The 26,246-nt window shown below is 43.7% G+C and overlaps 1 protein-coding gene across 1 annotated transcript in view; it reads right to left on the bottom strand.

Moving 5' to 3' along the window:
• LRRC69 (leucine rich repeat containing 69) overlaps nucleotides 1-26,246 on the bottom strand; it is a 56,267-nt gene that overhangs the window by 23,268 nt on the left and 6,753 nt on the right. Inside the window, exons 3-5 of the mRNA XM_077493011.1 lie at nucleotides 9,989-10,061; nucleotides 9,681-9,876; nucleotides 9,119-9,190 (exon numbers count right to left, since the gene is read on the bottom strand). Coding sequence (XP_077349137.1) covers nucleotides 9,119-9,190; nucleotides 9,681-9,876; nucleotides 9,989-10,061 — 341 coding nt within the window. The remainder of the gene's footprint in view (nucleotides 1-9,118; nucleotides 9,191-9,680; nucleotides 9,877-9,988; nucleotides 10,062-26,246) is intronic.

The raw sequence follows: 26,246 nt of genomic DNA, 5'->3' as shown, positions 1-26,246 counted from the left end.
CGGTGCGGCCACTAGGGGGAGCATACTGTAGTGTTTACCCTGTCCTACAAACAGCAGGATGGAGGGGGGGATCAAGGACCAGGGTTTTTTTTTTTTGTGAAGATGCCCCTCCCCCAGCTGTATGTGTAAGGGGAGGAGATTACATTTTTAAAACAGGAGTGTACTATTCAGAAGATAGGCAATTTCATAGGGGGATTTTTGGAAAATGTTGGTGAAGGTGAACTTACACTTTAACATTATAGTAGCAGGACCTGCAAGTGAAGTTGGATCTTGAGGACTGGCACAAACTAGTAGGAAATGCATCCAGAACATATATTAATAACTTCCTTATAGAGGCAAATTACAAAGTGCTACTTCGATGGCATATGGTCCCAACATTATTTGCCTTCTGCATCCCAGGAGCCTCTTTGTGCTGCTTAGAAGCTGTTCCCAAAATGGCTGGTTCCTCCATAGTTGGTGGGAATATCCAAAAGTCTGTCGATTCTGGGTTAGAGTCTACAATTTTCTCCACAATGCGAGCCACCAGGAAGACGAAAGGTGATGCGTTATCTCACGCATCGCGAAGCTTCTACAGTTGGGTGGCCCAGTAAGGCCTCTTAGCCCTTGTACACGCGGTCGGACATTCCGACCACAAAATCCGTCGGATAAATTCCGATGGATTTAGTCTGGAAGTGGTGTTGCATCCACACGGTCGGACAAAGTTGTCAGAATTTCCAGTTGACAAAAACTACGTAAACCGCATACAACGGGACTAGAAAAGGAAAGTTCAGCACCACATGCGGCACCCTTTGGGCTCCTTCTGCTGATCTCATGTTTATCGCGTGTTAGTAGAAGTTTGGTAAGAGACGATTCGCGCTTTTCAGATTTGTGCTTCAGGTCATTACTGCTCTTCAGTTTGTGCTTGTCGGTGCGTAGCTGATTATCAGTGAGTGTAGTCAGTTCGCATTTGTTGGTCATTGCGGACTGTATCTTGGTATATAGTATGCTTTGAGTCATCATGCTTATTGTCCGCACGTTTCTGGTTTTCAGTTCGTTCTTTCAGGCCTTGCTGTTTATTGGTGCTTTCTGTTGTCCGTTCTGACCAGCCGACCGTTTTAAGCCATGTTTCATGTACGTACTCGTTGTAGAGTTCGTGCTGTGCAGGAGCTTGGTGTTGGGCTTTTAGCTTTGACACAAGCCCAGTCCATGAACAGGGTGAGGAGGAGTTCATGGACCAAGAATTGGTTGCTCCAGCGTGACCAGCTCTCACACATGCCTTTGCTTCGTGAGATCCGGGAGAACAATCCTGATGATTTCAGGAAATATCTACGGATGATGGGCCCCCTGTTTTTCACTATCTGCTGGCTTTGCTGTCACCTTATATCAGTAGGCAGGATACCTGCATGTGGCAAGCCATCACTCCGGAGCAGAGGCTCATCGCCACGTTGCAGTGCTTGGAGACAGGGAGAAGTCTTCAGGACCTCAAGTTCTCGACAGGCATCTCCCCCCAGGCTCTGGGAATCATTATTCCAGAGACCTGTTCTGCCATCATACAGGTCCTGCAGAAGGACTATATTAAGGTAAGTTTTCTCCTTTAACATCACATTCTATGTATTTAATGTTTGCTAATGTATTAGATTTCTTTCCTCATTCCCTAATTACCATGATTGCAATGTGCTGTAAATGATATGCTGTGCCCCTTTGTCCTCATGCATGCAGGAAGCTTTTCAAGTTCCTTTTTTGTCCTTCATGCATATTTGCCTTCACTAACTTCCCCAGCATGCTCTTCTGGGCCCATAAACCTATAGCCTAGTCACTTAGCAATGTATTTTGTCAGCTCCATAGTATTGCTTTCCCCTAAACACCCCCTAAAATGTGTACAAATGTTATGTGTGTGCTTAAATTCATGCAGAGTGCCAGAGGTTTTTTTTTTGGTGGGCCAAACTCATTAGGAACCCCCCTCCCCCCAATTACTAGGTCAGCTGATAGCAATCCTCTATCTGCTGACTTTGGCAAACCCAATACACACTATACCTACCTTTTTTCTGGTCAGATTTATGGATGAATTCACCAAAGCATGTAGTGCAAGGGCTTGCCTCAATACTTTCAAATGCTACAGTTTAAAAAAAAATTCTCCTATTATTATATTGATAGGTAATAGCAGAATGTCAAAATGTGCTTCCATTTGTTACTTTTTTTTTGTATCATGACACTTCTTACCTGTCCGGTGGGCTGCCAATAGTGTATGTAAGGAGGGGCTGGCCAAAGTATCACACATTATTTATGCATTCAGCTCTCAATGAAGTGCAGAGGGTTACCTGTCCAAAACACCCCCCCCCCCCCTAATTTTTTGCAATGGGCTATCAGATGGGGGAGGGGTGAGGAATTTGATAAGGGGACCTTATACTTTTGGCTTTAAATACTCATTTGCCAAAATGTTACACTGATCTTGGCCAAAAATGTTTGTGTCTAATCTGCGCAATGTTGATGTGCAAAATTACTATTTTTTTTTTCTTGTTTGACTCCACAGTTTCCTTCAACACCACAGGAATGGCAGACTGTGACCTCCCACTTTGCCAGCTGTTGGGACTTTCCCAATTATGGAGGTACAATTGATGGGAAACACGTCCGCACCGTCCCACCTCCCAACTTGGGGTCCTACTATTATAATTACAAGGGGTATAATAGTATTGTGATGTTGACGGTGGTGTCAGCGACATATGACTTCCTGTATGTGGACGTGGGAAAAAATGGCCAGATGTCGGATGGTGGAGTGTTCGCCCAGACAGAGTTCTACTGGCGTCTTTAGAGTGGCAGTCTGGGCTTGCCACCTCCAGAGGAGAATGTCGAAGGACTCCCCTTTGTTTTCATCGCGGATGAGGCGTTTGCTCTGGCAAACCATCTGATGCAGCCTTTCCCGATGAGGACCCTCACCCCGGATCAGAGGATCTTTAATTTGCGGCTGGCCAGAGCCTGAAGAGTAGTGGAGAACACTTTTGGGTTAATGGCCAGCCGGTCATATTTTTTACTCTAATCCACATGGCGGAATATAAACTAAATCATATTGTGCTTTCGTGCTGCGTTCTGTACAATTTTTTGAAAAAACACTCAGTAAACTATGTGGCCTCAGTTGGGCCTGATGCAGACTTGCCGGAAAATATCAACCCTTATGGCCCTTGAAGCTGGTCTTCCTGGCTTGCCCCCCCCCAAAGCGCCCGCGAGGTCAGGTCAAGATATGTGGAGTACTTTGTGGGTAGGGAGGCCATTGATATGCCAGACAATGTCTGAGAGGCATTTTTTAAATACATTTTTCTTTGAAACTGCAATAATCTTTGTTTTCATTCACTGCTTGGCTTTGTTTTAGGTGTCTCCTAGGTTTTATTTGGGTTTTTTGTGCCTTTTCTACAACAGTGCAAACCCAATTTCAGAGCGAGATGAGGTGACAGTCTCTTCTTCAGATAATCTTATTGTGTTGTGGGTCTCCTACACACACACACCTTGTTTTTGTTGATAATGTATGTAGTGCATTACTGACAAAAATATTGCTCATTTTCAGCACCATGGCAGAAATATGTGGGGTCATGAAAATGGCGTGATTGGGGAAATTTAAACATCACTGTGGGTGTTATTTACTAAAGGCAAATCCACTATGCACTACAAGTGCACTGCAAAAGTGCACCTGAAACTGCACTTGGAGTGCAAAGTGGATTTGCCTTTAGTAAATAACATCCATTGCCACAGAAAACAACAACTTTACTACAAATACTTCTTTTGCGCATTGAAAAAGGAAGCCACACATTGTTGATAATTTAACTTTTTACTCAAAGCACATTCACATGTGCATTTAGAAAAGGGTTTTACAACAAACCAACATATTTGGTGTATATAAAATATTATTTTGAGTAACATTTTTCAAACTTGCTGTTTTTGTGTAAACAGGCATGTATCAAAGCATAACATACAGAACACAGGAACTTACAAAGTTCAACTTTGAAAAGTGAAGGCAATATCAGACATGAGTATGTACAAACTGTGCTGATATTGCCTTCATCGGATGGGGTTTCACCCCTGAAAAAGCCAAATTTGGAAGATACACACAAATTGAGAATCAAAAAGTGGCCAGTTTCCTCCTGTTCCCATGCCTGTCAACATGTGCTATCTCCCATCATGGGGTATCAATGTACGTGTTTTGGGGGTGCAACCCCTTCATCTCAGCCATTTTAGTAGCAAGGAAGGGGTTGCACCCACAAAACGCATACATTGACACACTGTGTGCATCTTCCAAATTTGGCTTTTCTAAAAATATAAAAGTGTTTTGGAAAAATTAAAATGGATGCTAGCTAGTTTTGGGTGTTTCAGACTCTCCCTAAAACATCAATGATGTTCTTAATTTTTTGCTGAACATCATTGATGTTTTTCTGGATATTCTCTAAATTCGCGATTGCACCCCATTATCTCCCCAATGAGGATCTGAGCACTTTCACTGGTAAAATGTGATTTTTCTTCCACAATATTCACATCACCTAAAAAGAAACCAAAAAAAAAACACACCATGTATTATAAATATGCAGGCATACATTGATTAGCTTACCAGAAGCTGTGGTCTCCGACACTCACCTGTTGTGGTGCCAATTTCGACAATCTCTCCTTCCTTCTCCTCCTCTGCTTCTGGTGTTGGTATTTCCCCTTCTTTGGGAGGTGTGGGGTCCCTGGTGTCCTCAGACGTCCCGCGTCTTCTCTCCCCTATGAGAATGTAAAAAAAGAATACTTAGTACACAGATATTTGAGGGCAGAAATAGGAATATGAAACAATGCTTGGAAGTGTCGTATACAATTGTGTTTTTTGGCAGAGTTCAAAGCTGAAAACATTATTTTTTACACTTTCTAAAGCTAGAATACTTACCTGTTGTGAGAACAAATGTAGTCAAGTGCAACTTGGCAAAACATCGAGTGGGCTAACGAACGATGTTTATTACGAATGTTTGAACCCATGAACATGAAAGTGGCCATTTCAAACTGTACAACATTAAATCAAAGCACATGGAGCAGTATGCAAGCAATAATAATAATATGAACACACGACAACTACTTACTTTTTTGAAGAACTCGCTTGACCTTCTGTACTGATCGTGCTCCCTCAGTTTCAGGTCTGACCAGCGCTTTCTCAGTTGATCCTTGGATCATCGTACCCCAAAATTCTTCTGAAGACGCTTCACAACTTTAGTCATGATCTTGGCCTTTCTGACATTTGGGTTTTGGTAAGGTCCATACTTCCCATCATAGTCGTTCCTCTTCAATATGTCCACCATCTCCAACATCTCTCCAAAAGACATATTTGAGGCCTTAAATCTTCTCCTCCGGGATCGGGACATTTCTGGCTCCATGCTTTCCTCGTCCTCCTCCTCGTTAGTAGTAGAATTATTAGCATGCCCCTGCTGTATATCCGCCATGTGCTCTATCCCCTGCGCCGAATAAGAAGGGGCGGGGAATAGACTAGAAAGAATGTCAGGGGTGGGCAGAGTTTCACGCATGCGCACTGTATATAAAACGCAACACGGGTGTCATACGTACGATCTGTGAGCAGAGGGAGAAGCTGACGCGCCGATCGTTCAAACGAAGGTACAATTTTAACTTGGTACATCACTAGCCTATACTGCTTCTAGATTGAGGCCTGTATTGGGACAAGATTAGGAGAGTTTAGCCTGACATTAGGATTTGTCTTGTGTTGTGTCTTGCAGATAATATGGATGGGTTTAACGACCATAGCTTTCTCCCCCTGTTCATTGACAAGTACAGGGAGCTGCCCTGTCTGTGGCAAGCTACATCCCCACTACAGTAACAAATTAAAGAGGCAGGCAGCGATGGAGAAACTGCTGGAGTTTGTGAAGCCGGTGGTCCCCAGGGCAGACATCAGCTATTTAAGAACGAAAATTGGTGGCCTGAGGAGTACATATCTGAGGGAGCGCAAGAAGGTGCTGGAGTGCATGAAAACTGGAGCAGCAACAGATAAAGTTTATGTCCCCAGGCTGTGGTACTATGAGAGGATGCAGTTTCTGTCAGACCAGGCTGAGGTCAGGGAATCCCTCTCTACTCTTCATTCCACACTTCCTTCTACACTTCATTCCACCCCTGCTGAGTCTTCCGACGCCCAACCTGGGCCTTCCAGACAGGAAGAACTGGAGGAGCCCAGCTTGAGCCAGGTATAGTATTGTTCTACATATTTTTGGAGTAAAAATGAATGATGTTAACTTGATTTTTGCTCACTAATTCATGATTTTAGAAAGTGTTTCACATATCAATAGACAGTAGTGGCCAAAACATTTGGGCCAAGAATGAAAAATGCTGGGCTCAGAATGATAGTCTTTTCTATTTGTTAACAATTTGCAACAGTCAAGAGATGAAAATTGTGTGTGTTTGATGAACCAAAAACTAAAACTAGGTCCCTTTTTCATACACAGGAAGACCTCAGCCAGGAGGAGGGTGTGGAATGCAGCAGCCAGGAGGTGGCTGTGGAACTTGGCAGCCAGGAGGAGGCAGGGGTAAGTGGCAGCCAAGAGGTGGGCAGGCCTAGGAGCCTGACTCAATCCCAGGTCCCTCCCCTCCGCCTTCCACCCAAAAGGGCCAGAAAGGGGGGGAATGTGGAGGAGTCGGCTCTGAAGCTAATTGGGGAGGCTTCACCAGCCCTCAAAGCCACCCCACATATCAAGAGGCCTTTGCCGCCTTGGCTGCCTGCAAACTCCAGCAAATGGAGGGGGGGGCAACACCTCAGGTGTGAGGAGCTCATTATCCACACACTCTACAAGGGGTTGTTGGGCCAAATCACACAAACAACACACTTGTGTGATTTGGACCATGCTCCTCCTCCTCCTCCTTCTGCCACACCTCCAGCACCACAGCTACAGCCTGGAAGGAAGCATGGAAGGAAGACCAGAGAGTGATGGCCTGGGTTCAGTCTGGTCTGACAGAAGATGCAGCCTCTTGTAGGACCACAGCCTGGGGACATAGATGTCATCTGCTGCTGTTCCGGATTTCTTGGACTTCAGGACTAGATTGTTCTCTCTCAAATATGTACTCCTCAGGCCACCATTTTTTGCATTTAAATAGTTGACGTGTGCCCTGGGGGCCAAAGGCTTCGCTAATCTCCCCAGTTTCTCCTGCGCTGCCTCCCTCTTTATTTGTTTTTCACACCTAAATAAAGGTTTTTTTTTGGTTCAAGAAATACTTGAGGACAGTTTATTTGTGAGTAGGCAGGTACATTTCAAAAATACTAAGTCAAATTAATAACAAGGGGAACCAACACCAAACAACCTCCTAGAGATTAAAAAAGAAAACAATAAAATAAAAAGATAATAATGGTGTTGTGGTAAGTTGACACACAAAACACACCAAAAAAATTCCGAAGATGAGCAAACTGTCAAAAAAGGAGATCTTGATTAAAAAAAAACACCACAAAATTTAAAACTAGAAAAAAAATTATTGGGGAGATGTGAATTAAAATATTGTATTCATGAAATGAGGAAAAAGAATAAAGAAATACGTTTTGGAGAAGTGTGTGTGAATATGAGCAGCAAAACAACTTCATTCTTGTAGCATTATAAAGAAAAAGAGAATGCAATGCATTAAAGAATTTTTAACCTGGAAATTAATAAAGAAATATTGAAAGTAAAGAATTTTTAACATTGCAGCGTGACGAATGTGCTATATCAATTACAAACGTTAGTTTTACCTGACCGAGCGCTTCCGTCTCAGAATTTGTTCTGAGCATGCATGGCACCCTATCCGTCGGACTAGGCTACACACGATCGGAACTGACGTGCATTGGATCATGTTGTCCGACAAACATGGTCCGATCTGACATTTTCCATCGGAATATCCGACCGTGTGTACAAGGGCTTATGGATTCTTTTTAAGGTTTGTTCCCATTAATGGGTAGAGAAAATTGTAGACTCTAACCCAGCGAAGTCGTGGAAATCCCCCACGATATTGTTTGACCTGATTAATGCCCAGCTTTCCTGGATAATGAACAATGAGAAACTCTCAGCCATCCTCAATGATAAATTGGATTAACTACCTTGTAGGAAATTTGTAGAGTCTGGAGGAACTTCTAGAGTCCAAGTTTGGAGTATTGTAATCGCACAAAACTTTTCCTTTTCTTAAAGGCCTATTCTCAGGGCTCCTTCTGTGTTGTACGTTATCAATGGTTGATTTAGATGGATAATAACTCTCTATATTAAACATTTGTATCTGATATGCATTACCTGAAATTTACCAATAAAAACTTTTGGAAACATTATAGTAAGAGTTGCATCTTACAAGGTTCTATCCTAGAAAAAGGGACAATAATACCTAACCCAATGTATTCAACTGCAAGTTACATAGGGATGTGTGGCTTTTATCAACTGCAGAACAGCTTGGGTTTTGTCCAGCTTCAGTTTCCTAAACTGTTGAGACCAAATTTAACCCAATAAACACCATTTTAACATGCCTGGGCTACATGTTCAACTTATTATCATCTTACTATCCACTATACTCATATATGTGGGAAAAGACAGATTTTTCTGAATCAGGAAATAAGTGTGAGTGTATTTTATACACAGAGTAAACTAATAACACCCCCCCTATCTCCCAAGCAGCTTACAATCGTATGTGCCTTCTGCACCCAAACTGACAATGTGGGGTCAAAATGGCTAGATTGCAGTTAACATATAGTATGCAGCTTTTTTTGAAACCCAGTAAAAATGTTAAAATTTTGTCTTTCAACATAGTATGTATGCAGTTAGTATGTTTTTGAAGTGTGGGAGAAAACAGTAGCACAGAATGGCAAACCATTAAAATACAGTGAATGATACAAACCTAATGTAGATAGAATCTTTGGTGGGACTTGAACCAAACGCCCACCACTGCAAGATCAAATTGCTAGCCACTAAGATACTATTCTTTTCTCAAACCATCTCAGTTAACCTAATACCTTCAGATTTTGGTTGTGTTTAGACAAATACTGAGTGGGACTTAAATGCCCAATTTTTATTTCAAGATACCAGGAAACTGTGTCATAATTATAGCACTGGTCCAGTCAACAAAATGGCACCCTCCGTTGTATAAGCTGCAGGCTTTACAAACATCAAAGTACTTTACTCACACGGTATGGAAAGGACTGAATCTGGTTTCCTGCAACATCCAAGATTCTTAGCTTCCTCAGCCTGCATAGACCCTATTAGAAATAATAAACAGAGATACATAGACAATATATTGAAAAATAATACACACTGGTGCTTTGGTCATTAAATTCAATTCAAGCTAAAATATTTTTTTCAGTTTTAGGAGTTTAAATGCTGAGTGTATCAAAACAATCAGTATCTCCTAATGGCTACAACCAGTAGCACCCAACGTATTACAATTTTTTAAGAGTTTTTTTTTTCATAAATTGTATGCATGTTAACAAGTGATATATACATCACAGTAATCTATACGTATAAATAATAACAAAACTACAGTCTGGAGCATTTCCAACAGCAGTAATATAAAAAAAAACAAAAAACAATTGTGGTTAAAATAAATGCCAGATCAGATAAAAAAGAACCAGTTTTGTTAGTCCAGCATATGTAAGGGTATACTGCCTTCTCCTTTCTGAGAGGGGATTGTCTCCTAACGACATATTAGGAATACCAAAAATGTTTTTGTGTAAAACTAACTTTACTCACCTCAGGCAAGCCAATCAGATTGTTACGATATACATGCAGCTCCTTCAGATTGGTTAAGTAGCCTATTTGCTCCGGCAATGTCTCCAGCTGGTTGTTTCCTAAGTGTAGTTCCTGTAGGTTTTGCAGGACACACAACTCTTTAGGAATGTCTTTCAGAAGGTTATGGTTAATACTGAGTTTTTCAAGACGCTGCAACCTTAAAGAACAAGACTTATAAGCAAACCGTTCCATAAAAGCAGATAATAGCAGAGCCCTACTTTAAGCATTTTTAGTCCAAAAGTTAGTAGCTCAGTAAACTGTGGACTTACTTGTGAATTTCAGAAGGAATGTGTTCAAGCTGATTGTTGTTCAAATTAACGAAGATTACATTTTCTAACCCATCTTGGGAAAAAAAGATATAGTCATATTGTTATTTTTTTCAAACCTTGTCATATGCTTGTTATAATTTTATAATCCTTTGGCCACAAATACACAAACATTAATAGCTTTATATATATATATATATATATATATATATATATATATATATATACATATAAATAAGAGTAAGAGTAATGCCGCGTACACACGAGCGGACTGTATGGCGTACTTAGTCCATCATACAATCCGACGGACAGTCCGTCATACTTTCCACTGAACGGACTTGACCACACACGGATACACGAACAGTCCCTCGAAAGCTTGAGCGATGACGTGTACAGCGTGTACAACGACGGGACTAGAAATAGGAAGTCCAATACACAGCAAAGCACCCTTCCGCCGTGTAAATCCTTTCTGGGCATGCGCCATTCTTAGTCCGTCCAACTAGCACACTGACGACCGTATTGTCCGCTGAAACCAAAGTATGACGGACAGAATTACGGAAAATCCGAAATACTTAGTACGCCAGACTGCACGCTGAAAAAGTCCGCTGAAGCCCACACACGAGCGGACTGTCCGCTGAAATGTGTTTCGACGGACTAAGTACGCCATACAGTCCGCTCGTGTGTACGCGGCATAAGAATGAAAGTGCTGCTGAAGCCAGCTTTCACACGGGCAATATGGTCTGTGTGAACTGCAGCAGCAGGAGTCTTCTGATTCCCGCTGCTGCTGTAAGCGCTTAGCTGTGCCTGCTGAACCCGTTCACTTCAGTGACAGGTCACCGGCAGCCGAAGCTATTCACGGCTGTCCACACAGCCAGCGATTAACTGCGGTGATTGCTGCTGGATGCACTTTGGGGGGAATTTACTAGAACTGGACTAATAGGAACGACTTTAGAAAGTCCAGTAAGATTAGGAGGAGGAGAGGTATTTAAGGGGAACGCATTTATAGGGATTAGAGATGGAATTCGCCATTCCTGGGGTTTGGGCAACCTTTTAGTCATTGTCATATACTCAGAACTCTAAGACTGGGTTGCAAATAGGTTATCCATCGAGACCACAATTTTGGAAATTTCCCATGTTGGTTTATTGAGATAGCCATTAATTTTTCTTTTACAAAAGGTTTATTGAAAAAATTTCACATCAGTGAGACAATACAAAGAAAGCATAAAGCTGCCAATAATAGTACAAAGACATGTGAAATGTTGCATAGGAACATAACAATGGTGGACTCGTGTCCGGCCTAAAATAGTCACATAGAAGCTTCTAAATTGGTCGCGACACGCAACCACACCCCATAGAGCAAAGCTAAAGGGGCATAGGGACGGACAGAGTCCAATTATGCGATGAGGCGCCAATATCTGAAAACCATACAACAGTTAGAAAGAAAAAAAAAACGAGCAAAAATTCTTACACCGCGAACAGACGGAGTTGGGCTGTTTTCAGAAGGGGAATAAGAAGAAAACCCTACTAATGGGCATTGGTGCCAGCGAACAGCCTGAGTGCATTGCGAGACAGATATGATAAGAGAAGGAAAGAAATGAGAAAAGAGATAGCAATAGAGAAATAAGAAAAGGAGAGAAAGGGGGCAGAAAGAAAGAAAAGGGATAAAGAGGGGGGGGGGGGGAGAAAAAGAGAAAGGGAAGAGGGGGGGCGGGGGGGGTCCCTGGAGCGGGGGAGACATCTAACGATCAAAGGGAGAGGAGTACCGGATCAAATCTGGATGGGCGGGTATAAGCCACCCAGGGCTGCCAGACCCGAAGAAATTTAGCATGGGTGTCTGATGTTATCGCCGTCAGTTTTTCGTTCACCATTATATCATTCATGCAGTTTTTAACAGCCTCATAGCTAAGGACCGGAGTCTTCCAGGCCCTTGCTATTGTGAGTTTAGTTGCAGTAAAGAGATGCGCAGCTAGCTGACGCTCCGGACGCAGGAGTCCTGTAATCGGTTTCCACAAGAGGGCCTCAAAAGGGTCTCTCCTAATATCCACATGAAAGAGTGTACGGAGTAGAGCATATACTCTGACCCATAGTCTAGTCACCCTGGGGCAGGTCCACCAGATGTGAGCCATAGTGCCCTCCAACGAGCATCCACGGAAACATAAGGGGGAGCAAGACGGGATAAACGCCGCCAGCCTTGAAGGGGTGTAATACCACCTATAGAATACCTTATACGCATTCTCCAGAAAGAGAACATTTCTGGAACATGTAGGCAGCGCCCTGGTCATGGCCTGCCAGTCCTCCGGATCAAGCTGTTTACCTAGGTCAGCCTCCCATTGAAGGTGATAGGGTCGGAGTGGGGGCTTTGTAGACGTTAAAATAGCTGCATAGATGAGGGAGATCAACCCTGGAGCGTGGGGCCGAGATCTACAAAGGCTCTCAAAAGGGGAGAGCGTGTAGGGAGCCGATTGGGGCCCAATCAATTGGTGAAGGAAGTGCCTAATTTGAAGGTAAGTATAAAATTCCCTGAGGGGAATATCATGGGATGACCGGAGGGCTGCAAAAGGGATAATTTTAGTCGGGGTGAGCAAGGAATGGACATCTACAAAACCATGATCCGTCCACCACACAAACTGACCGGGGTTATCACAACCTGGTGGGAATAGGGAGCAGTGTAGAAAACGGAGTAACGGGAGATGGGGAGATTGGAGACCTGCAGAATATTTCACTGAATCCCAGAGGCGAAGAGAATGGGCCAAGCCTGGGCCTATGTTCGGTGGGCGTTGCACTTTCGGAAGCCAGGGGAGGGATGCTAATGGAATCGGATGGGAGTCCACCATATCAAGAATTGCCCAGAGGGGCATTTGATGACGTTCATGTAGGCGGGCCAGAGGAGCGATACCCGCTGCCGTGTAATATGCATATAAATTGGGGACAGAAAGACCACCATTAGCCTTACGGGCATAAAGAACTTGCTTTTTAATCCGAGGCTTCGAAGAGCCCCAGATAAAGCGCATAATTTTGCGTTGGTGGATTCTAAGTACATGAAGGGGTACGGGAACCGGCAACACCCGGAAATAATATAATAATTTTGGAAGATAAGTCATACGCACCGCCGCTATCCTGCCAAACCATGAAATTGGGAGAGTTGACCAAGAGTCAAGCAAACCCATCAGTTTCCGAAATAAAGGGAAGTAATTTGCCTGGTAAAGATCCGAGTATTTAGGTGAAAGTCTGATTCCCAAGTACGGCAAAGAGGATGTCCACTGAAAAGGGAATGCGGCCTGTAGAGATTCCACGTCAGCGGCTTGTAAGTTGATGGACATCGCCCTAGATTTCGCTGGGTTAACTGCCAAACCAGACAGCGCAGCAAAGGTATCCAACAAAGAGAACAAATTGGGAAGGGAAAGCCTGGGGTTCGTGAGCGTCAGCAGAATGTCATCTGCGAACAGTGACAGTTTGTGCATAGAGCCCGCAACCTCCAATCCCGAAATGTCCGTATGTGACCGAATTGCTTCCGCCAGGGGTTCTAACGCTAAAATAAATAATAGTGGAGAGAGTGGACACCCCTGGCGAGTGCCCCTACGTATGGGAAAGACCGGCGAGTCATAACCATAATAGCGCACCTTGGCCTGTGGAGAGTCATAGATAGCTGAAATCCAGCCCATAAAGGACGCCCCAAAGCCATAGTTGGTAAGTACCCGCATCAGGTAGGACCAAGACAGGGTATCAAAGGCCTTGGTCACGTCTAAGGAGAGAAACATTGTCTCCAGAGACCTAGTGTGCGCCAAATGTTGGACTTGTACTAGCCGTCTAATGGCATCACCAGCCTGTCTCCGGGGGACAAACCCCACTTGATCTTTTTTAATGAGTCGGGGTAGGAAGGAATTGAGACGAGTAGCTAGGATTTTTGTTAATATTTTCATGTCAATATTGATCAGGGAAATTGGTCGGAAGTTGGCCCAAGAAGAAAGGTCCCTATCCGGCTTGGGGATCATTACCACATTTGCCGTTAACATCAGCGGTGAGAAAGAATGACCTCCCTTCACCGCATTATACACAGCCGCCAAGTGGGGGGCCAACACCGCAGCCAGCTTACGGTAATACAAAGCGGTGAAACCATCCGGGCCCGAGCGCTTCCCCACCTTCAATTCTTTAATGCACTGCAGAACCTCTGAGACCTGTATGTCCCGGTCCATAAGCGACATCTGAGGAACCGTTAAGGAAGGCAAGGATAACTCCTTTAGGAAAGCACCCAGGTCCAGAGCGGAGGTTGGAGTCGGGCGGAATAAAGTTTGGCCAGACGATATCTAAATTCATCTAATACTAGTCGGGGGTTACCCGTCAGAGTGTTATGGCGGGTGCGCAGGGTGATGGGCTGAAATTTCGGAGTGAAGGTCCGCAACCTTCTAGCCAACATAGCATTGGGTTTGTTTGCCCTGGCGTACCACCTCTGACGAGCCCAACGGAGGGTGCGTTCTGCATCATCCGTGAGGCATAGATCCAGGTCTACACGAGCTTTGTCCAATAGCCTACGGTTTGCTAAAGAGGGGGAGTGTTTAAAAGTTGTAGAGAGAGCCTCCAACCTTTCCTCAAGCCTACAGCGGGTCTGGACCCTCTCCTTCTTCCTCTGGGACGCTATACGAATGACCTGTCCCCGAAGGACGGCTTTATAGGCCTCCCAGAGCACCACCGGGGAGGACACTGAGCCAACATTTGTTTTAAAATAATCCTCAGAAGCTTTGTGAAGGCTCTCAAGTATTGGTTCCAGAGAGAGAAGAGAGTCGTTCATAACCCAAGGGGCATCCTGCGGCTTAACGCAAAGGGAGTGGCAGATGGTTAACACCGGATCATGGTCAGACCAGGGGACCGTCAAGATAGAAACAGAGGCTACTAGAGGAAGATGCTTACGTGGCAAAAACATGTGATCAATTCTGGAATGGGAATGATGAGGGTGGGAATAGTGCGTATAATCCCTGCCAGTAGGGTGGTATTCCCGCCAGAGATCAATGAGATCATGGTTTTGTAAGGCCTGCAAAAATTTTGTAGCTGATGGGGAAGGGGATTTAGGGGCCGGCGGGTAGTTGTCCATGGAAGGGTTGAACGCCACATTGGAGTCACCTGCCAAAAGGAGAACACCTCTCTGGTGGGCCCGCAGCAGGGAACAGACATGGGTCAGAAAGGGGCCAGGGTTATGATTCGGGGCATAGTAACTCATAATGGTAACCTCATTATCTTGGATGGTGCCCTGCAGCAGGAGGTACCTGCCATCGGGGTCAGCTAGCTGTTTACTGCAAAGGAACGGAAGCGATTTATGAATGGCGATAAGGACCCCCCTCTGCTTGGTAGGGCCATTTGCTAGGTAAACTTGGGGATAATGCGCAGAAAAATATTTGGGGAAAGAAGAAGAAGAAAAATGTGTTTCCTGCAAACATGCAATGCCAATTTTAAGACGCTGGAGGTATTTAAATATTTTAACCCGCTTTTGAGGGGAGTTCATACCCTGAACATTCAGGGAAAGCCAAGGAAGTGCCATCATGGCGGCTGTCTGTTACAACACATCTCCTGTTCCCACACCCCAGGGAGCGAAGGGAAGGGGGAAAGGAGCGGGAGGAGAGGGGAAGAAGGGGAAGGACGAGAAGGAAAAAAGAAAGAGAAAAGAGAAGAGATACAGAAAGCAGAAAAAGAAAAACAAGCTCGACAGGGCAGATAAAATGAGCTCAAAGATGTACAAAAACGTGGGCTGAACGGCCCACTCAGGAGTGTGACCAAGGCCGAGAAACCCATCTCAGCCAAGTGTACACACGTCTAGGGGAGCAGTGGTCCGTCGGACCAACCGGCCTAAATTAAACACATGAGAACAGTAATATGAAATGAACATAGAGTAGAACTAACCAAAATATGGAAACATGAAACAAACAAATATAACCAAAAAACAGCAAAAAGAATATGGGCAGACCTGTCCCACAAAAGGGCGGGCGTAAGGGATCGCCCAAGCCCCCAGAGAGGGCAGCTAAGCCACCACCCCCCAGGAGGCCGGACGAACACCCTCAGCCAAGCCACAACCTCTGTCCCCCCCCCCCACCCGAGTGGGAGGGGGAGGGGTCCAGAGGTCTAGAGATGCGGGAAAATTAGCCTCTCCATAAACTACCCGTGGGGAAAAACTTCCCAACCATCACCCACCCTCCACCCCCTTCTGCAGTCCCTTACCAGGGTCCCACCCGGATAGAGCCACCAGGGAGCCCAAAAAAGGAGAAAAAAAAAAAAAAGGGGGGGGGTGAGAGACAAACTGGTGGGGATCCGGGTGGCAACGTCAGTGTCAGTGTCGCCCTCGGCCGCCAGTACAACAACAAGGCGGCCTGCCCCGGGGCATTCCCCTATGAGCCGAAGCAACAGTGCAATATCAAATTACAGTCTGAGGGGGGGGGGCCAGGGACACTTCACCAGAACTCTGTGTGGAGAGCCATAGGGGGAGAACAAAAAAAAAAACACTGTACCAAAGAAAAAAAAAAGCTTTTATAAAGTAACGACCCCACGGCTCGGGAGCTGGTAGTCAACTGATGAGATAGGGCAACAAAAAAAGAGAAAACCAAAAGATGGGGGGCAAACCTCTTCATCCTTTACCAGATAGCTGGAATCTTTGGGCTTGCAGGTCCCGAAGAGCCTGGGATCCAGATTGGGACCGCTGGGATGTCTGCGACGACTTGCGGGGTGGTCTGGAAAGTCCTGGCCCGGGGGGGCCCGATCTGGGGGGTCCGGACGAAGCCTCAGGGGAGGACGAAGGGATCTCCAGCTGGAGGTCAAGAAAGTGGCGCCTCAAATCCGCAGGTGAGGAAGCCTGAAACTGCCGACCCTGATGGGAAAAGGTAAGCTTGAATGGAAACCCCCAGCGATACTTGATTCCCTGTGACTGGAGGACTTGGAGGTAGGGCTTGAGGTCTCGGCGCCTAGCAATGGTGGCCGGAGCTAGGTCCGCAAACAACTGGAGAGAATTGCCTTGGAAGGAGAGGGTCTGCTGCTCTCTTGCTGCCTGCAGGAGTCTCTCTTTGGTGCGATAATAGTGGAACTTAATGACAACGTCTCTGGGGGGGCCCTCGGTGGGCTTAGCAGCCAAAGACCTATGGATGTGGTCAAACTCGAGCCTCTCTAGGGGGATCTCCGGGGCCAATTCCTGAAAAAAGGCTGTGGCGGTGCCCTGAAGGTCAGTGAGGGACTCAGGAATACCCCTAATACGAAGGTTATCCCTCCGGGCCCTATTTTCAGCATCTTCTAGTTTGTCCCGCAGGGCCGCCAACTCCGAGGTCAGTTTATCAACCTCCTCTTCATGGCCCTCAAGAACGGTAGTAGCTAGGTCCATGCGGTGCTCCAACTGGTTGGTGCGGTGGCCTATCTCTTTAAGGCCCCGCACGAATTCAGAAGAAAGCTTACGGGATGCCGCTGTGATTTCATCCCGTACGATGCTGCGAAATCGTGTTAGGAGGTCGTCCGTATCAGCCGGGGGGGGACTTCCCCCATCCATGGGGAACAAGTGTAGGCTGTCTGCGGGGGACGATGGACCCTCCACTGAAAGCCGGGTTTCGTCGTCCGGGTCCGGAGGCTCCGGCGCCATCTTAAGCATACCTCTGGCTGAGGCCTGAGCGGACCTACGATGCTGCTGACTCCTCGGCGGCTTCTTCGCCGAGCGATGCATCACCAGAGCCCCCGCGGGATGTTCCGAAGCCGGCAGGGGTGAGTGTGGCACGGGAAGGCTGCGTCTATGTCAGATTTGGCCGGTGTTTAAGATCCGACGGCACGGAGCGAGGGAGTCAAGCTGCCATCTCCATCGCCCGCGCGCATGCGCCCCCGCCATTAATTTTTCATTGATCATCGAGCCATTTAGTCAAGTTTTAACCTCTTGGTAACTTTGTATGAGACATTCCATGTTTGGACTATGGTATGCTTGGTGATACTGAAGAAAAATTCAATAATCATGGTCATGTTGGATATCCTGGATTGATTTGTATAAGATGGCTTTGGTAACACAGGTTACAATTCAAAGGACAAATATTTTAAAAGGAAAGATTTTCAGAAAGAGTATAATCTATTGATCCCCCATACGTGATAAACAACATGGATGGAGAAACCTCTTCTGTCAGCTGCTGTATTCTGACATCTGGCACTAATGCCTTATAGAAGAGGAACCATTATGGAGAATAAAAAAACAAAATTTTTTGTTGTCACCATCCCAAATATATTATGTATTTAAAGAACCCCCCAGTACTATGGGACTTTAAGGCTCCATGCACAGTGAAGCTCAAAAAAGCTTTTTCTGGATGCCAGATTGCTGGCAGAAAACGCTGGTTGAAAAACGTGCTTTTAACAGCGTTTTGTACTAGCGTTTATGAGCGTTTATTAGCGTTAGCGTTTATGGGCGTTTTCAATAAAAATACACAGAAGACACTCCAAAAATCCCACAGTGCATTCCAAACTCCCACAATGCATTGAAAAAATAGAATGCCGAACACTAATTAATGCGTGTTTATGAGCGTTTATAAGCGTTTATCGGCGTTTGTCGTTTTTTGGCAGTGAAAAAACTTCACTTTGAACACGAATTTCTGACGTTCAGGAAAAAACTCATAAACTCCACTGCTCAATAAAGCTAAAAAAACGTCCATGTGTGCATGGACACATAGGCTAACATAGAGTGGAGTTTATGGGCTTTTAAAAAAAACGCCCAAACTCCAATAAACTGCAGTTTATGAGCTCCAGTGTGCAAGGAGCCTTAGGGCGAACTTTTGAAAACACAGTATTTTGAATACAGAAAAAAATGTATTGTTTTATAAAACAGTGTGGCGGTGTAAAGCAGCACCATACATAAAATAGCACATGATATCCATATAGTATGAGAAAAAACACTTCTCCTATAGCCCGACACATTTTGGGAAATTCAAGGTGAATCCCTTCTTCAGGGGCACGGAGGAGATAATAGTTGGAGATACTCTGGAATAGAGAAAACAAAGTCTAGAGTTCGAGAAACAATAAAAAACGTTATGTTTTTAAATACTGTGTTTTCAAAAGTTCACCCTTAAAGTCCCATAGTATCGGGGGGTATTTGTCTTCTTTAAATAAATGGCACTAATGCCTGGTACACACAAACAATGAGATTGTAGGACGAATTATTGTCTGTTTTTTTTGCATGCTAGTCCCCGGATCGAAAATGAAAAGGTTACTAAAGTACGAAAATTCTTGTACGACAGAATACAAATTCGGAAGCAATGTAATGTGTTGTAGTCTATTTGTACTGCATTTTCGGACAACAACTGTACTGATTAAACAAAAATCATCCGAGCTGGCATTGTACGAAAAAATGTTTTGTGCATGTCCGATCGGAAAATATTGGATGAACTGTAATGATCGGCTCTCAAAAGTTGTGTACCAACAATCGGATTATCGTACAATCGCTCCAAACGCGGTATTTTGCATATGATTTTCTGATGTGTAGGGGGCTTAATGGTTGTCAGAATACCTAAACAGTGACTGCTTCTGATTGGATGCAGCTTTTTAGCCAACAACCCGCCACAAGCTCCTTTGCTTTTCCAGTTGAAAGATGTCAGGCAGGAGGGTACTGACAGGGTCACCCACAGATTGAATTTTGACTAATTAAAGCAGACCTTCACTCTCTCAATCAACATTGACAATTTTTTATGTTTATGCTGCTAACCTAAGTAAATAAATAGGAAAGTATATTATATTTACTTGTTTACATGTTTTTCTTTTACATTTCTTCAGTTACTTCCTGGTTTCCGGGCCTAGGCAAAATATGTCATACATCCCTGGAGTCTTCAAGAGGGGCTTTCTTAGCTAAGCACACCCTCCTGCCTGCATGCTTGAGCTACAGGCAAGTGGATTCCAGAAAATACAGTGCCTTGAAAAAGTATTCACACCCCTTGATACAACCAAAAGCGTAAATGTACTTTATTGGGATTTTATGTGATAAACCAACACAAAGTAGCATATAATTGTCAAGTGGAAGGAAAATGATAAATGTTTTTCAAAATCTTTTAAAATAAATATCTGAAAAGTGTGGCGTGCATTTGTATTAAGCCGCCTTTACTCTGATACCCCTAACTATAATATGGTGGAACCAATTGCCTTCAGAAGTCACCTAATTGGTAAATAGAGTCCACCTGTGTGTAATTTAATCTAAATGTAAATGCAGCTGTTCTGTGAAGCCCTCAGAAGTTTGTTAGAGTACTTTAGTGAAGGCCAAGGAACACACCAGACAGGTCAAGGATAAAGTTGTAGAGAAGTTTAAAGCAGGGCTAGGTTATAAAAATATCCCAAGCTTTGCACGTCTCACAAAGCACTGTTCAATCCATCATCTGAAAATAAAAAGAGTACAGCACAACTGCAAACCTACCAAGAAATGGCCGTTCACCTAAACTGACAGGCCGGGCAAGGAGAGCATTGATCAAAGAAGCAGCCAAGAGGCCCATTGTAACTCTGGAGGAGCTGCAGAGATCCACAGCTCAGGTGGGAGAATCTGTCCACAGAACAACCATTAGTTGTGCACTCCACAACTCTGCCCTTTATGGAAGAGTGGCAAGAAGAAAGCAATTGTCTAAAGTAAGCAATAAGAAGTCCCGTTTGCAGTTTGCGAGAAGCCATGTGAGGGATACAGCAAACATGTGGAAGAGCAATTGCTCCAGAGCTTAGTAAATGAGGTAAAGCTTCACTTTGCAAAGAATACCCAATCACGTGCAGGGAAAATAAAAAAAATGAATTTTTTCTTGCACATGATTGGATGATGGAAGTCAGCAGAGCTTTTGCTCACTTACTAAGCTGTGGAGCAACTGCACTTTGCAAACTGCACAGTCAATTTTCCTTTAGTAAATCAACCCCTATGTGTGGCAGAAAACGAACACTGTGATTGACCACCTAATATATATCACAGAAGTACGTAAAGTGCAAAGCAAATTGAATAATTAAAAGGAGAAAAAACAAACTAGCATAATCATAACAATAGTGCAAAAAATGAATATATGAAGCAATTATTAGGTGATATTGCCAAATATCCATATTCAAGGTGCAACTATAGGTGATTAAATCACTGTGCAAAATATATAACATATACGTGAATTATTCGTATGGTGACTGATATACAAAAACATGGAGCAGATTAGCAAATAAAGTTCAAAAGCAACATAAAACTAGTCATTTAAATCATCTAACTAGATAAAAAATAACCAGTGCGATTTTGGACTTTTAAAATCCTTAGTCCAATGTGCAAGAAAAGTGCAAACGTGCAGAGTGTTGCGCTGGAACACTGTGTATTGCTGTCTTTGACTTCAAAGTGACACTGTGCCTTTAAGTGCAAATACAACAAAGCAGATCTTCAGCGTCGCTGACACCCGTGAAAAAATTGAATAGTTGCCTTACTGCTGTAAGGTAACAGCATATAGCAGATAAAGGAAGAGGGGAGCGTTCCCTTCAGCTTGATCCTTCCCACGATGTCCGTTTCAACTTTTAGGTATAGACAGGGGAGGTGGGGGAGGGGGGTGGGGGTAATCCTTATCTTCCTATCCTTCCACTGGGTACTTCAGATGGTATGGTTCTCAATATGTATTTAAAAAAGATAAAGGGAGTCCACCATAGTGTAGTACTTTTAAACAAGAACAAAACTTTTTATTTATATTTAAAAGGAAACTCACATTTTTCAAGGGGTACAAGTGTGTTGAAAAAACGAGCGCCGAGCTCGTATCACTGTCTGAGCGTCCGTTCCGTTATCGAAAATGCCTCGGATCCTACGCGTTACGTCACCACGTGACTTCAACTTAGCCCAGTTGAAGTCACGTGGTGACGTAACGCGTAGGATCCGAGGCATTTCTGATAACGGAACGGACGCTCAGACAGTGATACGAGCTCGGCGCTCATTTTTTCAACACACTTGTACCCCTTGAAAAATGTGAGTTTCCTTTTAAATATAAATAAAAAGTTTTGTTCTTGTTTAAAAGTACTACACTATGGTGGACTCCCTTTATTTTTTTTAAATACATATTGAGAACCATACCATCTGAAGTACCCAGTGGAAGGATAGGAAGATAAGGATTACCCCCACCCCCCTCCCCCACCTCCCCTGTCTATACCTAAAAGTTGAAACGGACATCGTGGGAAGGATCAAGCTGAAGGGAACGCTCCCCTCTTCCTTTATCTGCTATATGCTGTTACCTTACAGCAGTAAGGTAACTATTCAATTTTTTCACGGGTGTCAGCGACGCTGAAGATCTGCTTTGTTGTATTTGCACTTAAAGGCACAGTGTCACTTTGAAGTCAAAGACAGCAATACACAGTGTTCCAGCGCAACACTCTGCACGTTTGCACTTTTCTTGCACATTGGACTAAGGATTTTAAAAGTCCAAAATCGCACTGGTTATTTTTTATCTAGTTAGATGATTTAAATGACTAGTTTTATGTTGCTTTTGAACTTTATTTGCTAATCTGCTCCATGTTTTTGTATATCAGTCACCATACGAATAATTCACGTATATGTTATATATTTTGCACAGTGATTTAATCACCTATAGTTGCACCTTGAATGTGGATATTTGGCAATATCACCTAATAATTGCTTCATATATTCATTTTTTGCACTATTGTTATGATTATGCTAGTTTGTTTTTTCTCCTTTTAATTATTCAATTTGCTTTGCACTTTACGTACTTCTGTGATATATATTAGGTGGTCAATCACAGCAGTTTCTCTAATATCACACTAAATATTTCAAATAAGAGCGCAACACCACCCCTTCCTCTCTTTTATATATTTTTTGGACGCGAGTTTGGTCCATACGGTGTATGCAGCACTTGTTTTGTCTTTATTTTTGATTCACAATTTCATTTTAGCGCAGGAGTACCCACTTTTACAGAAAACTAACACTGCACATCACCCTGAACACACCATCCCCACAGTGAAACATGGCGGTGGCAGCATCATGTTGTTGGGATGCTTTTTCTTCAGCAGGGACAGTAAAGCTGGTCAGAGCTAAAGGGGAAGATTGATGGAGCCAAATACAGGGCAATCTTAGAAGAAGGCCTGTTAGAGTCTGCAAAAGACTTGAGTCTGGGGTGAAAGTTCAACTTCCAGCAGATAGAATGCATTAAGGTGAAAAAACATTTACCTTTACAACCCCTTTAAGACACTCATTTGTTGCCTTGGCTGTGTGTTTTGGGCCATTGTCATGCTTGAATACCCATCCACGACCCAATTTCGATGCCCTGGCTGAGGGAAGATTTGACGGTACATGACCCTGTCCATCGTCTCTTAGATGCAGTGAAGTTGTCCTGCCCCCTTATCAGAAAAACACCCCAAGGCATAATGTTTCCACCTCCATGTCTGACAGTGGGGATGGTGTTCTTGGGGTCATAGGCAGCATTCCTCCTCCTCCAAACACGACGAGTTGAGTTGATACCAAAGAGCTTGATTTTGGCCTCTTCTGACCACAACACTTTGACCCAGTTCTCCTCTGAATCATTCAGATGTTCATTAGCTAACTTCAGGCGGGCCTGTACATGTGCTTTCTTGAGTAGGGGCACCTTGCCGGCGCTGCAGGATTTCAGTCCTTCACGGAGTAGTGTGTTACCAATTGTTTTCTTGATGACTATGGTCCCAGCTGCCTTAAGATCATTCACAAGATTCTCCCGTGTAGTTCTGGGCTGATTCCTCACCATTCTCATGATCATTGAAACTCCACGAGTTGAGATCTTGCATGGTGCCCCAGACTGAGGGAGATTGACAGTTATTTTGTGTTTCTTTCATTTTGTTGTCACCCTCTCACAAAGCTGCTTGGTGATGGTCTTGTAGTCCATTCCAGCCTTTTGTAGGTCTACAATCTTGTCCCTGACATCCTTGGACAGCTCTTTGGTCTTGGCCATCGTGGAGCGATTGGAATCTGATTGATTACTTCTGTGGACAGGTGTCTTTTATGCAGGCAACAAGCTGAGATTAAGAGTGCTCCTAATCTCAGCTCATTACCCATATAGAAGACACCTGGGAGCCAGAAACCTTGCTGATTGATATAGAATCAAATACTTATTTCACTCATTAAAATGCAAATCAATTTATAACTTTTTTGAAATGCGTTTTTTGGATATTTTTGTTGTTATTCTGTTTATTACTTTTTAAATAAACCTACCATTAAAATGATAGACTGACCATTATTTTTTGTCAGTGGGTAAACATACAAAATCAGCGGGGGATTAAATACTTTTTTCCCTCACTGTACAAGCCCTGAATGTCCCTTTACCTCAAGGCCATAACAAAAGACTCACCTTATGACACCTAATCTGTAGTAGCAAGTACAGTATTTGCAGCACAGTTTACAGATTGTACATTTGCAGATTTAACCAGTTAGATCTGCTTCCGTGTCATTTAGTGTCTGTGGTTAGTATTGTGTCCATGAGCCAAGTTCCAATATCGTGTACAATCAGTGAGCTGTTCTGCACTACCAATGACAAGGAACCTTCTTTATAACTAGAGAGTATCTTATGACGTCAGTGAGCTGTATTCTATTATTCTAGACAAGAGCCCTCTGTGCCGAGCACTGGTTTATTAAGTGATGGAGAGCCAAGAAGACAGGTGTAAAAACAATGAATATTTTGTTTTTCTGTATGAATTGTGTATTAAAATGTTTGTATATATTAATTATTTAAGACGGAAATTGATTTTGGTTGATTTAGTTCAGTTTAATGAAGCCAAGGTCTCTGCACCATTTTTTCATGTGAACAATAAGCTCCAACTGCTTCTATAAGTTGGAAAAAGCACTATAATTTAGGCTGTATTTGTGATATTACCAATGGCTCTGAATGCACATGAGGCCACAGGGACATAAATTAGGGATTTGCAGGTCTACGCACATTGCTGTACAATTAGGGATTAATCTATTGTTGTTTGGACTCTTGGGAAAAGAATAATATGTTGGTCCTATTCCTGTAGAGTCCATTCACACAGGGGCAACACAACTTCCAGCGAGACTTTGGGAGGCAACTTGGACACGACTTGAGTATGAATCACAGCACGACTTGAGGCAACTTACAAGGCAACTTGAAGTTGCCTCCAGGACAGGGGACTTTGCCAGTGGCCAATCACATAATAATCAGCGCTGTGGGAGGGAGGGGTTTGCCTAGAAAACAATTCTTACTTCCTGGAAAGTTGCTTCAGTTAAGACAGGGGATCAGACTTGGAGGCAACTTCCATTGAAATCAATGGGTACAAGTTGCCTTGAAGTCGGATTGAAGTAGTACAGGAACCTTTTCTGAAGTTGGAGCGACTTCAGTAGTGTACATTAAGACGGCTCTCGTTCACTTACATTGATTTTATCATGTTGCACGACTTGAGGCAACTTGGGACGACTTCAAGTCGGATCTAAAGTTGCCCCTGTGTGAATGGACTCTTACTGTACTTTACAGCACTTCCAGGGCCCTTTCATACCCGCTGCAATCCATGCCGCCTCATTAAAAAGCGATTTGCAGTGGAAAACTTTTTAGAGGCAATTGACAGCCTGTTTTCCCTGAAAATACTGACCCACAGAGCTACAACTATGTGCATTGCTACGCTTGCTCTCCACATTGCTTTTTATACTTTTATAACTCGTGATCAACAGTATTTTTTGTACTCATCTACTATGATGTATTGTACTTTTAAAATAAAACCTTTCCGTTTTTGACCTGCACCATATGGAGCCTCTCCATTTTTTCTTATCTTTACCCCAGTTCCATTGAGCCTACCTTATACACCATCAACCTCTAGACGGCTCCGCTATCGGGTGGAGGTTCCATGCTTTTTTGAGAGCCATTTGAATCCAGGAACTTCAGTTGGACCATCATTCAAGAGCAGTGGAACTAACCCGTTTGGAGTTACCTTCCTCCTGCCAACTCTTAACCCTGAGGCATTCGGCCTACACAAGCCTGATTGACCCACTACCGCCGGTAAGTGGGTCCACCGTATCCGGTAAGAGTACCCATCCATACTCTTTTTATAGAGGATTCCTTTACTTCTACAGCTTCACAGCTAGTCACATATTGTTCGCAGCACCACCACCAATTCCATTGAGGATTCACAAGTTATGTACTAGACGGACACATTTTTCAAGTAGATTCTTTTGTTTATCTGAACAGTGAACATTGGACTTTTGCACGTTCACTAAACTTTTTATATGCTTATACACATTTATTATTTCAGTTTATTGCTGTTATATCATTATACTTAGTGCTACACTTTGCTTTTTTCACAT

The sequence above is a fragment of the Lithobates pipiens genome, unplaced genomic scaffold, assembly GCF_037356315.1.
Source record: "Lithobates pipiens isolate NorthernLeopardFrog02 unplaced genomic scaffold, aLitPip1_a1.2 Scaffold_19, whole genome shotgun sequence".
Lineage (NCBI taxonomy): Eukaryota > Metazoa > Chordata > Amphibia > Anura > Ranidae > Lithobates > Lithobates pipiens.
Note: the sequence above shows the minus strand (reverse complement) of the source record. Positions and strands in the feature narration are given on the sequence as shown.